Source organism: Stylophora pistillata, chromosome 5 (assembly GCF_964205215.1).
Source record: "Stylophora pistillata chromosome 5, jaStyPist1.2, whole genome shotgun sequence".
NCBI classification, from domain to species: Eukaryota; Metazoa; Cnidaria; class Anthozoa; order Scleractinia; family Pocilloporidae; genus Stylophora; species Stylophora pistillata.
In genome coordinates this window covers 30,800,880-30,814,311 of record NC_142523.1, presented here as the reverse complement: position 1 = coordinate 30,814,311, position 13,432 = coordinate 30,800,880, and the positions used below count along the sequence as shown (strand labels likewise).

At 38.4% G+C, this 13,432-nt stretch overlaps 1 protein-coding gene and 1 pseudogene across 7 annotated transcripts; one reads left to right on the top strand and one right to left on the bottom strand.

Moving 5' to 3' along the window:
- The window catches only part of LOC148731419 (uncharacterized), a 387,633-nt pseudogene extending 385,746 nt beyond the window's left edge, over positions 1–1,887 (top strand).
- A 4,727-nt stretch (positions 1,888–6,614) lies between these two features.
- Positions 6,615–13,412, bottom strand: LOC148731418 (sorting nexin-5-like). Of its 7 annotated transcripts, none has more exons than XM_088761177.1 (6): positions 13,248–13,412; positions 12,530–12,673; positions 8,619–8,705; positions 8,009–8,098; positions 7,433–7,498; positions 6,615–7,374 (listed from the first exon to the last, which is right to left on the bottom strand). In XM_088761177.1, the coding sequence occupies exons 2-6, from the start codon at positions 12,572–12,574 to the stop codon at positions 7,237–7,239; spliced, it is 426 nt and encodes a 141-aa protein (XP_088617303.1). In that variant the 5' UTR covers positions 12,575–12,673; positions 13,248–13,412; the 3' UTR covers positions 6,615–7,236. The 7 variants fall into 7 exon arrangements, with proteins under 7 accessions (XP_088617303.1, XP_088617306.1, XP_088617308.1 ...); XM_088761180.1 differs by adding an exon at positions 10,438–10,512 and having other exon boundaries at positions 8,619–9,370; positions 12,530–13,410; XM_088761182.1 differs by lacking the exons at positions 12,530–12,673; positions 13,248–13,412 and adding exons at positions 9,309–9,370; positions 10,438–12,495.
- Between the last annotated feature and the right edge of the window lie 20 nt (positions 13,413–13,432).

The following is a 13,432-nucleotide window of genomic DNA, read 5'->3' as shown; positions in this document are numbered from 1 at the left end:
CCCATCCCACCGCAGGGGAGGACATCTATGACACAGTATACTCGTGCGTGGGAAATTAACGTCTCCTACCCCTACCATTTATTCGTCCCTATCCAAGAAGACTAGAAAATCTAACCATTTCTTGATGTTATAGGAAATCTTTCAAAGATCAATCACCAATGATGGTTTTAAAGTATTCGCAGAATGAGCTGAATTTCTTTTTTTTTTTTTTATCACAGGACTAAAGAGGACATTCTCAGTGTTAAACTGCAAAGATCTCAACCAGAATCCCAATCAGCCTTGTCAGGCGTCTATTGGATAGATCCTGATGGTGGTTCTCATAACAACGCGTTCCAGGTTTACCTCGACCAACGGAAGGACGGAGGGGGCTGGACGCTTGTTGTTTTCAGTATCCAAAACAGTTCCGTTAAGCGAGACTCAACATGAGGCCGTGAACTTTGCTTTGCGGCGCAGCATTGGTAAGGAATTCCTCATCAAGAGTAACATCAACAACTGGATCGCATGCAAAGAAGGCACCGGTAGCTTAGTGCAGTGGAAGGCGGGATCACTTTCTTGTAAACTGGTGAAGCAGGTCTCTAAGTAGTGCGATGGAAAAGTACCAAAATCCTTCGTATTCTATACCGGTGGACCTTCCCTCAATGCTGGAAGTCTATATTACTACTTTGATGGAAACACAAAGAGTAGTTGGCCTACCCATAATCCTTGTGGTGCAAATCGACAAAACCAGTTAAAAAAACGCGCCAAACCCACACGGAACCATTTTTGAGCGTTGAAATTCCGCTGATATGACAGTTTTAAAGAACTTAATTGTAGATTTGTGAGCTGCATAACTCAGTGAAATCTTGTGGTTAGTAGTTTGAAAACTAACAAAGATGGGCGTTTGATTTATAGGATGTCAGTGGCCAACTTTTTAAGCTATATGTGTCCAGAATCAAAAATCCGCCACAACGTTATTTGCCTTGCAAGGTATGTCAATTCAAACCATTCGTCATGATCGCCATGATTCTCGTAGTTTCTGATTTATTTTTACCTCTATGACTTTTTAGCCTCATGCAGCGGAGAACCTAAAGCGAATTAGGCACCTGATCACAGCATCAACCTTACATCTCATTTACCAAGCTTTAGTAAAACCTCACTTTCATTACTGTGACATTGTTTGGGGTAGCTGTGGGAAAACGCTACGAGACAAACTGCAGAAATTGCAGAATAGAGCAGCCCGTGTGTTGACATTCTCTGACTATGATGCTGATGCAACTGAGCTACTCGAGTTTTAAGGGTGGAAAAATCTTGCACGCCAGCAGGAAATCCATAAAGCCACCATGATGTTTAGATGTCTGCACGGGCTAGCTCCAAGGTATCTGTCTTCAAAGTTTACGCGGCGTGACTCTGCTTATGACCTCAGAGACTCTGAAAATAAGCTCAGTGTTCCACTAACGCGTACTAATTATTACAGAGAAAGCTTTAGCTGCAATGGCGCCACATTGTGGAACAGTCTACCACGCGATATAAGGAACACAGAGTCTCTGGGGTTATTTAAACGTAAGATCAATGACATTCTTTAAGTCTAACGCAAGGCATTCACGGAAAACAGCTTTAGTGTTATAGTATGTAGTTTTAATTCTAGATATCTTAGCTATATGTATTTTTATGGGTTGATGAATTGATCGTGTTTAAATAAAGATTTCATTACATTACATTACATTACCATAATTGTCCAAAACTCTTTGGAAGACCACATCATTTTCAAATAAAAACAATAAATTATTATTATTGTAAACACAACATTTCTTATGTGACTGTAACATACATCATGAGCAGCACAGTTGTAGGACAATTTGTTTATATCAGGTAAAAAAAATACAATGCTTTTTAATTTTCCGAGTTTGATGGCTCCTGGGAAACTTAATTTCCTAGGTCTAAGGTTAAAGGTCAAGTTAAAGCCCCAGGCCGGACTAGCACTCAGAGTCTTGATATAACTGAGGAGCAAATGTTCCTTATACTATGGCATCTGCAAAGGGTTAGACATTCTAGTCTTCTTAGAGAAGGACAATAAACAAAAGGCCCCGTCTGCTGCATCCTCTCTGCATCAGTGAACAGGTGGACTTATTAGTGGCTCATGCCTTCTCGCAAAGTGTATGGAATGTAGCTTCCGATGTTGCGGTCTCGCCTTGTTATTGCTTAAAACAGGCCTCCACTTAAACCATTCATGTTCCCTTTGGGTTCATCCATAATTCGTGATCTATGATTAACGCTGCCTAGATTTTCGGGCCATCGAATCTCTGCCTTCTTATCAGTTTGAATTCAGGTAGCCCTTGCGTTGAAGCAATAGCCAGTAATTATCCATTCAAAGTGCTTTGAAAAATGTTTCTGCTTTTCGTCAAAGTTTGCACAATATACAAATTCATCGAAACACGACATCTTAAACATTCAGACACTGTTTCAGATGTTAATTTGTATTCTGCTTCCATGACAATTGCCTCATGGCACCGATGGCATGTACCTTATCAATAACATCCTCGGAGACCCAGGAGCTGTGAGTCGATTTCAAGAAGAGCTCCTGGGGACATTGTCTTACAAGACCAGTTCCAGACGGTCGCAGTCGTTCTGGCATCTGATTGGTGCTAGAAAATCTTTGTGTTTTTCTGCCCAATCAGAGTGAAGTGTGCTTTCGTGCGTTTTAACGCGGAGATCGACAAGAAGCTCAGTTGCTCGCCATGTTTGTTGGGCCGTGCGACGAAGCTCTGCTCGAGGTGAAAAGTTTCAGTCTCAGCACACAATGTAAGAGAAATCGATCAGATTGTCCGCAAAAATCTTACCGGAAATTATACTGAATACTTTCGCAGGTATCACAAGAGAACGTGTTTAAAAGTTTGCGAGGTTGGTATGAAACATAATGGTAGCAGGCGTTACATCTCGTCTAACGTTTAAAGCGACATAATTGGGAACTTTAGCATCACGTTTACGGCAAACCTGAGGAGGTCACGAGACCACCGCTTTGCCGTCACTTTTGCAGTTTGCGGTTCCAGTTTCGACGGGAAGAAGGCGCTCTAGCCGTAAGTGACTTACGGGAAGGTTTTTTGGCCACTTAACGAAACAAACTTACGTTTGACACTTTTCGTAAGAATTTTCTACCATTTATGGATCCAAATGTGGTTTTTTTGTGATTAAAAAGACAATGTATTTTGCATGATCTAAATGGAAGAAAGCCGAGTGGCGAAAGAACTTGAAAACAAAATGGCGGCTCAAAGTTCCTCAACATGTGCATGTAAAGAGGCATGCCTTTTAGATAGCCAAACACTTGCCAAGAGGTAATGCTGGCGACCGAAGTGGCCCAGCGAAGGTCAAAATGTCCCGCTGATTATAAGGAAATTCCGAGGGTACTTTCCCCTATTTTTTCGGAAGACAAAAAACCCGTCGTGCTCTCAGGGCGAGCTTGTAGAGAAAGGATGAATGGCCTTATCTCAAAATACCTTGAAGAAGATAAAAAGGCTGTTAAAAGGTAGGCTTCTCCCGCCAAAAGACGTCAACGCCATGCTAAATTCAATTGTGGTGACGTCGGCAAACGAGAAACCTCAAACCGCTAGCAGCCGTTTGCCGTTTGCAGTAAACGCGATGCTAAAGGTCCCTATTACATTGTCGCTTTAAACGTTAGACGAGATGTAAGCTGAAATCTCTCTACATTTTTTGTATAATTTGCTGTTACTGAAATTTTGCCAATCTCGTGAAATTATTTCGTCGCACGGGCCACGCAGGTATGTCGAGGAACTTGCGCTTACGCTTACTTAGCTTTATGTGCACGCCAAAATCCAACCATCGCTTTGTAGCAAAGTCTTTCACAATATGGCCAAGGCTGCAGAGAACGTTAAATTCGTGGACGACCTCCAGTAAGCGCTAAGAGAAACCTTAGCTGTGTTTCCGCCGGGTTAGCGAATTAAAATCTGAACAAAAACGTATTATGGAGAACATCGTGGGAAGGAGAGATGTTATCGGACAGCTACCGACGGGGTTGGAAAGAGTTTAATCTTTCCACTGCGGCCTAGAGTGTTCAAATTCTTGAGCTCGAAAGGCCACGGATTCTCTTCTAGTTCCTTGGTCATTGCCATTTCACCTCTTTTATCGATTGTTGAAGACCAAGTTAAATACCTCAGATCATTGGGAATCGATGCTGCTTTCATTGGGGAAATTGTAAATGTCAGCTTAGTACAGGGTCATCTACCCACATCTAATAAAGTTTCCACGCTTAGCTTTTCTTTTTTTTCAACATAGGTTGTAATGTATTTGTGCATACCTTGACAAATGTTCCTCTTGTAGAAACTGAGAAACAGCAACAATTCGATTTTCTTGTTTGAGTACTCTACCCACGGGAAATTTCTATCGATGCCTCTTTGTTACAATTACGTTTCCATGATGTTTCAATTCTATAGCGACAAGTGTCCCAGACTGCACGCGGAAGACCATCGTCTGGTAGAACCTTTTCATTGAAAACTTCAAATATTTTCATGAACTCGCCATTAAGATTTCTTTTTCTCTTAATGGTGATAAAAACAGAAGAGCATACTAGACAACGATCTGAAACATTTTCACCCAGATTATTCATTATCGTAAAAAAAAAAAAACCCTGAACCTTACCTAAACAACTAACCGAAGGAGATCAGATCTTGGCGCGCACAGAAAGATGCGTAAGCGCCAGTTGCTCGACATACCTGCGTGGCCCGTGCGACGAAATAACTTCACGGGATTGGCAAATTTTCAGTAACAGCAGATTATACAAAAAATCTAGAGAGATTTCAGCTTACATCTCGTCTAACGTTTAAAGCGACATATTAACGCCTGCAACCATTATGTTTTAACCGAACCTCGCAAACTTTTAAAGTTCTCTTGTGATACCTGCGAAAGTAATCAGTATGATTTCCGGTAAGATTTTCGTGGACAATCTGATCTATTTCTCTTACATTTTACTTATAGTAAAATGTAGAGCCAGCTGAAAGTATATAGGGTTACAAAATTAGGGGGAAACGTGTCTGGAAGACGATGAAGCAGAGAAGATCTTAATCGACTGCGGAGTTGTCTGTGTCAATTTCTATCTACGGTTTTACCTTAGACAACATACATTCGAAAATCTTCCCATCTTCAAAACATACCTAAAGTGCTTTTGGCAAGAAATTTAACGATCTTCGTTCGTGATCAATCTCGAGAGCAAAGACATGAAGCTCTTTTTGTTGTCCGAAGAGAGGTAGATGTTTAGTTTAAATTTCATAATTGGCAAGTCCTGGCCCTTTACGGAAACAACTAAATTACACTCTGACAAAATGTACTTACCAGTGAGACTTATTTCAGTGCCTTGAGGAACACAGTAAGACTGTTAAATACTATTGCTGATGTGACCATCTTTTCACTGCTGTTTTGGATCGTGATGGGCTGGCACGAAGAATAAAGACTCCAGACCGTTTCCTTGCTATCGAAGCGTCCCAATTTACATCGGAGGAAAAAACAAAGCGAAATAAGCGATGAGGTTTTTCATTCACCAAATAAAGAATCGATGTACATCCGTCCGGTTAAGAGACTATACTTCGCGAAATGAATGAAGGACAAATTCCCAAATTGTTTTCTACAAAATGAAATCAACTTAGCTGTTGGTAAATGTTTAAAATGGAGCAGGCCTAAACTCCTTCATAGGGCCGTTAAGTATAACACTTCGCGCACACGAGGATGGATTTGTGACAAAATCCTAAATGGTTCGTACACTGAGCTATAGTCTTGTTGTATACGTACAGACACTTAGTTGCTTCTCAGTCTAGATTACAAATGATCTAGTCTTACTTCTTTGAGGATTTCAGGGACTATTGAAGCTTTGCATCGTTGTATTTCTCCAGAAAAAAAGCAAGACTCCTTTCGAAGGTGAACAGGGCACCAAACCGAAAGCCACTAAAGATTATTGCGAAACATACCTGATGACACAGTGTCTATTTTTACACCTGATCTGCGCGTGATCTCATCAGAAATAAAACAGCAGAAGATTGACTTGTTGGGTAAGGTTATAGGGTTAGGAGTGGGAGGGTCATTTAGGAAGTTTCATTGTTTTGGGCTTCAAAGACAAGCCAACCTATTACAGCAGTGTTTAACATGTTTGACAAGTTTTTCTTTTTTTTTTTCGAAGGAGCGCTTCGCTCGTTGGCGAAAGTTAGAAGGTCCATCGACTTCACACTGCCTTTAAGTCATCGCTATATTCAGGATTGGTGACTTGGGTTGAGTCGGAGGGGATGAAACACTGTGCCCGTGATAGAGCTACAAGACAAGTATTATTATAAGTGGCCCATTATACGTTAAAACAAATATTTATAAACGGAAAACGCAGTTTTTCACCGGAATAAAAGGTCACGTTAACCGGTATCTTCGCAGAGGAAGTCAGCAAAAGACCTTTTATTCTACTCCTTACGGGTAATTAAAAAGTTATTTAAACAGAAACTTTCCACCGCTATAACCAATAACTTTTATTAGGCTTCGTAATACAAAAGAAATAGATTTTTGGTGAGGACTTTTTAAAAGATTGGAAATAGAACTATTTTTTTTATTTTTTCAATGGGGTCAGTTAGTCCGAGAGTACATAGAAAACATTGCACATCTGAAAATCATTCATTTAGAATCAATAAAAATATCCTTTTACAAGAGGAGGTAGAGAAATAAATTTACTTTTCAGTTTTAATGTGATCTGCATGAAAGAACATAAAGGTGAAAAATTCACCGTGAAAAGTATTTAATAAATCTTCTGGAGCATTGATTCAAGGCTGGTATCCTTAACAAAGTTGAGAAATTCATTCCTGCTACGAAATATTTGCTGATTAATTTCCTAGTCATTGCCACATTTTTGTCACCATTTCTGGCCAATTTCTGCCTGAAGAACCTGTTCCGGACAATCAGTTTGTAAAAGGAAGCATAAAAGTAAACAGCGCTCTTAAAGCAGAGGAGTGAAAAAGCGAGGGAGGTTTGGGTCGAGTCCCTTAATGAACCCGATCCAGGCCTCCCTCTCTTTTTCACTTCTCAGTTCCAATCTTCGCTCCATTTTACCAACTGAATGCCTGGAACAGGCCAATGCCTGAAACACCCTGGTGTCGTTCTAAAGAATTATTTTTGTCTTATCGGCATTAAATTGAAATAATCTGATGTCATACAGAAAGTGAGCCATAAATTTTGGCCACCTAAGTTCATGGGGCCGTCTATTTTCTTCATGCTTCTTAATTACGCAGATTTTTTCATGTCATTCAGTAGTTTGGCTAATATGGCGTACGTATCTCTTCCATTCTTTGACCGCGATTCAGCGTACTGGATAGGACTTGCTTGCAGGCTCAACACCCTTTGCCTGTTGTAACGGATCATCTGCAAAAAAAATTAAGATCAGTTAAATAAAAAACACTGCTCTGGTATTGTTATTTACCTCTTTTTTTGCAGCTTCTGAAATTGAATTGTATGCTTCCTCTGCTTCTTCTTTGGCTTTTTGAAGCTGATAATGGAAAATGCACAAAAACAATTTGGCAATCTTCCATTCTAGCATTCGACATGATTCTTCAGAACCTCAACATGACCTTCAAGTGATAAATGTCTATTGCAAGTATATATATCTTAATGGAGGTTTTGTTGTATAGTATCGCTGAGTATTTTTACGAGTTGTACCATATTTTGACGTCAGCCCGTAGGGCGAGTCAAAATACAAACAAAGTGTAAAAATAATCAGCAATAACACACAACAAAACGTTAAATAAGAGATGTATTATCCAACACGCCACATTGTTATTTCATTGCGGGCCAATTTCGCGGATATTTCTGGAGTACAAATATCGTGTGATATTTGTACTCGTCTCGCGCGTTATTTGTACTCTACGAAGCACATTTGGATAATAAAAGTACATCCTTACATGTTAAGGCAAATACTCAATCACGAGCAACAGAATGAGGGGAAAAGTACCAAAGGAATGTATATCACGTGCAAAACACAAGTTTGTTTGAATCTTACCGCTTCTTGGTTCTTAGGTTTGGCTTTTTCCAGTGCTTTTGTTGCATTCTCAAACTCTACCAGTCTACAAGTACGACGGAAAAGCATCTCCTACAGGGTAGGAAGTGGACGAAATAAAAAATGCGTTAGAAAGTTAAAATGTTCATCTTGGGACTAAAAAAAATGGAATAACCAGGTTACAAAAGTTAGGGTGTTGCATTTGCGATCCCGAAGTCCCAAATTTCAGCTCTACTGATAGTTCCATATTCAATTCTTCCACTAAGCATTGTAATTAAAAACTATTCAATTTAGTTAACCTCTCTGTTCCACCATTTCAGCCTTTGTTTACAAATTTTCCCCCAAGTAACTAGACAGGAGAGCAGTACAAAAATAAAATACTCTAACTCCAGAGGTAATACAATACAACAGTTCTGTTTTCTGAAGGTGCTACAGACAGAGAGGTAGAGCCCTGTCCACTTGTTCACAACATGACCATGATCTTATCCCAGCCGACCCCAAAGCCGAAAAAAGGTTTATCACCTTACCCACCACTGCCCCACCCCCCCCCCCACCACCAAAGCCGAACCCCCTGAAAAATTATACCCAAGTCTACTAAAAACATTTCACAAACCTTGGCAGCATCCATATATGTGGAATAAAGTTCTAAAGTAAAACCTAGAGTGTTGTCGTCATTAGTAGACATGACATCCAGTGATTCCTGGAGAAATGATCAGACACAAAGACAAAAACAAAACAAAATTGATGAAACTTCTGGAATTGAGGAACACTGCCATTAAGGGTATAAGATTCCCTAAAAAAAGGCTTCCATACCAGACAATTAGATTTAGATGTTCAATTCCTTTATTCTCATTAGCTTCAAACAATATTCAGTTGTGATCCTGTAGGGAGAATTTTCATTGTAGATCAGGGTTAACACTTCCACAACAGATCTACACATAATTTTCAAGCTAGTACTGCAAATGGGATATAAGCTTTGGCAGGATGAGCCAAGATGGTTGGAGGGACCAGAACTACAATGTAGCATTGGAGTTGTGGTAAAACAGTGTTTATTGGTATAATGGCAAAAAAACATCATCCAAATCATGTCTGGTTCACTATTGCTATAAATTATTACTAACAATTTATGTATTTTCATATTTAATCGATACATCTGTTTGTTCCATATTTTTCTAATATTTAACTCTTTGGGCCAACTTCCAATGGGCAAGCAATAGTGGACCAGACATGATTTGGATGATGTATTGGCAATTTCAGAAAAAGAACAAAAACCCTTTTAGTTCCTTGGTGCTGTTATCATTACCAGCAGATGCCATCATGATGCCAGAGCTAAAATCATTCACTGCTTAGATGTAACACCAGTATCTGAGGTTGACAAAGAAATTCAAAATCACCATTATGATACTTTAACATATTAAGTATAATTCTGCCAGGGTAAAACTGTCATCATACATCATTATACATTGTTATACAACAAGAACTTCATCAATAATAATAACACTTCAAGTATATTTTGACTTGGATGTTCTTCTGATATCAACATTTTGGCCATACTTTCTTTCTAAAATTATACCAGACTGGACCATAGACTAAAGTGAGATTTCAGGGTGAAATTTACCACGGTCAGCCTAGCTGACAACCATAATGCAGATTATACATTGTAGTAAAGAAAGATTGCTATGTCGTTGCTGACTGTGTAGCATTTTGGTAAAGTTCTAATAACGAAAAAAAAAAGAATTCACTAGAAGAATCTCAAAATTGACAACACTTAGAGCCAAAAACTAAATCTCACTTTCCTCTTGAAGCACCCTCTTATCACAGACCTGTGCTGTTTGGTGTAAATTAAACCAAATCGACAAAATCACAAATATATTGTTTATTTATTACCAAAAAAAGAAAAAATTCACAAATTTACACATTAATGGCTTTCCAATCACAATTTCCTGCAGAGTTGACATTTTAGAATACCCTAAATTTTCCCCTCAAAGACCCCAGAGCAAACCAACAATGGGGATGAACTCTCTCCTTTAACCACAAGATGCAGAGGATGCAGAGCATCCAAGCCCAGACTAACTTGTTGGAAGGCAACCATTTATGCCAACTCTGATGCATGAGTGATCACAATATAATTACTACTTACAATGTCATTACTGGTTAAAATGATAATATCAGGCAGACATTGAGTGATGAGAATAGGGAATACTATCAATTAAGGAAATATCAGCTGATCCAATACCAAATTCTCTTAACTAATATCAAAAGAATTGTATAGAAAAAGTCAAGAGAATTCCTAAAGAGATCTGAAAGGGGAAGGGTTAGCCAGCTGAGCCTTCCAAATAATATTCATTTTAGTGAATCATAATGCCTCCCTAGGGTAAATTTTCAGTTGGTGCCAGTCATTAAAATAATATTTATTCCTTACTAACACTGACCCTATATGTCTCTTTGGGAAGTGGTGTCTACTCTTCCACACTATCTCTTCTTTTCTGAAATTCTTCATCAAGATCCTAACCAGGAGGAATAACTTCTAATTATTTTTATTTCTAAAAACAGGCCAAGTCATTCTGGTAAAGGTTAAATTCAAAAGAAAGTTAAGTCATATGTGGGCGGGTCCTCATTATATGCACTTTGGCTGGAGTGTTTTCTGAACCCTTTAATCCCTAACAGTGATTGGAATATAATTTCTCCTTACAATATCACCCCTGAATCACACATTAAGGCCAGGAGAATAAAGGAAATGATCACCAACTGGAGAAGCTCTTGATTGTTGAACAAATTCTCTTTGTCAGCACCTTAAGAAATGTATAGAGAACAGTTATGGAGAATATACATACTGATGTTAGGGTGTAAAGGGTTAATGCCCACAGGAAAGAATGAGGCCTACAGCAACATGAGCTGGTGAGAGGTTGATCTGCCAGGGCAGGAGGTTTCACACTGATAAGGAAGGCCCAAGGATTTCAACAAAAGCTGGTTACTGGCTTATGGAAAAGTTTAATGAAACACCTGAAGATCTCTCATCATAAATTAGGTACAGACCCCCAACAAATCATTCCCAAACTTGTCTTAAATCTTCTTGCAGGCAGAGAAATGTGCATCAAAGAACCATCTCTCTGTACCCCGGCACAAACTACAATTCATATTTTACAACCCTGAATGGGATGTACACGGTATGTAATCATAAACTTTAAGATATTCCAGTAATATTATGATAATTCTACAAACTTAAAATAAAAAAATCAAAGCTGCAATTGAAACAAAAAACATTAGTAGAAAACCACTTAAAACATTTTTTAACTGTGACTATGATGTCAAAAATCATCCACAGCTCGCGATAAACTTGTCATTTAAGACGTTTTTTCATTCACTTTGCTTGCAACTGGTGGCTATGTAAGTTAGAATAAAAAAAGGTGTTTATACTTTTAGTGAGCATAAGAGATGCCATAGACAACTGGTTAACCTACTGGTCTAAATAGAAAAGCAAGAGGGTTTATTACTCAGAGAGAGGAGTTTGATCATGATCATTATCAAACTTCATTTTGCCAAGTTGCAGCAGACACTAATGTGTGGTTACAATAAAATCATCCAGGTATAGGCACACAATCAGCAAGAAAATTGTTTGCACATTACCACTGAAATGGAAATAATTATTCTGGAATATTTGGCACACCAAATATATCCCTTGTACCCCCACTTTCACCTCCTCTTTTCCTCTTCAATGTTGCACTTTGTTTTATATATTATTTGTTTTTGTTTTTCTTTTTACAACATTGGTGACTGGTGGAAGGTGAGTGTTGCAAGAAACTGTAGTTCTCCTAAATGCTTCCTTGACAGTGGCTCCATGAATTTTGTATGTTAATTAATTTTTATATCTTGTAGGACCCTCATTATCCTTTAACTTCCAAGATCTGATTGTAAATTCTCCCCTTTAGTTGCTATACTCATTCCCTTGTAAATTAGTTTCAACAATTTGTTGTTTAAAGATCAAGATGACAACCTCTACCAGATAACTTTTAGTATTCTCATTACCTGTTTACTGGGGAATGTTTGGAGGTTATAGGGAGAGGTTACATGTTAATCACTTCTTAGAGTTCAAAGATTAGAAGGGAACCCAAACTAGCATGTCTTTTTCCAGTATAAACAACAACAACGACAATTTAACATTTATACAGCGCAAACTACTATAGAGATAATAAGTTGCGCTTTACAATGAGTTAAGGTGAGATCGGACGTCAGAATTCATCAGCCGCAATAAGCAGCCACTTCAGTCCATGTATTAAGTGATCTCACCTTCCCTCCCCAATTCACCCTTGATTGGACACTACACAAAGATAGACCACAACACCGGGGACTACGTGTCCGACTCTTTTTATCGTCCCTATCCGAGAAGACTAGAAAGTCTAACCATTCGCAGATTGAACTTCATGACACTTATCAATTATAGGATAAACACGCAAATCGTGGAGTTTAAAATACTATAAGCTTCATTTTGCCATGGTATGACTGTTGATTAACATGACTACATACCCCATGTTCACAGATATCTCTGCCAAACACCTGTAAGAGTATCATTGGTTATTATTTGAGAGACTCATGTTTTCCTCTTTCAGAAACTTTTGCAAAACTTCATCTCTTGAAAATGCCGGGTGGACCACAACAAGTTGAAGAAATCTGAAGAAAACCAAAAAAATATAGTTACATATTTTTCAAAAATATAAAATTTTGCATATTATAACATTTTGAGATGTGGCTAGCCATATACTACGTATGCATGTGAATCAACATTATTTGTTAGAAAGTAAATTCCATGTTAATTCAGAGAAAAAACTATTATTAATAATGACTCCTTTGTCTTCTTCACTTTCATTGACCTGTTAAGGCAAAAATAGCAAAGATAGATCAACGTTGCTTGATTCTGGGCACTGTTAACTCTTTACATCCTAAAGTCATTATGTTTATTCTCCATACTCATTTCGTTATGTTTCCTGTGGTTCTGGTAAAGAGAATTTGTTTCACGATCAGGAGCTTTCTCAATTTATGATCATTTGCCTCATTCTCATAACCTTTTAGTGCGATTCAGCAAAGACAAAGTAGAGAGACACTCTTATAGAAAGTAAAGCAGTTAAATTGAGGTCAGGATACCATTTCCTTAAGGATAACCTGGGGTAAATTTCTATTAAATCAAAGATAATTAAACGTTGTGAATTTACAATGCTGGTTTAAATGGTGAATTTTGCGATCTCACCTGAATAGAGTGAATGGCAATCGAGAATGAAGGGGAAAATATGGATAGGGCACGTGTGTTGGCCTTAGCCTACACAGCAGGCGTAATTAGGAAAAGCAAATACTCTGAGTTTTCTTAGAGAAAAAATGTCCGCCATCATTGATTCTAATGGAAGCGGAAAGCTGGGGAAAGAAAGAAATTTTTAC

Coding starts and splice junctions, on each gene's coding strand:
- LOC148731418 (XM_088761177.1), bottom strand. CDS start 12,574: ATGATACTCTTACAGGTGTTTGGCAGAGATATCTGTGAACATGGG. Junction 8,706..12,529: donor GAGATATCTGTGAACATGGG/GTATGTAGTCAT, acceptor TCATTTCTCCAG/GAATCACTGGATGTCATGTC. Junction 7,375..7,432: donor CAGAAGCTGCAAAAAAAGAG/GTAAATAACAAT, acceptor TTTTTTTTGCAG/ATGATCCGTTACAACAGGCA.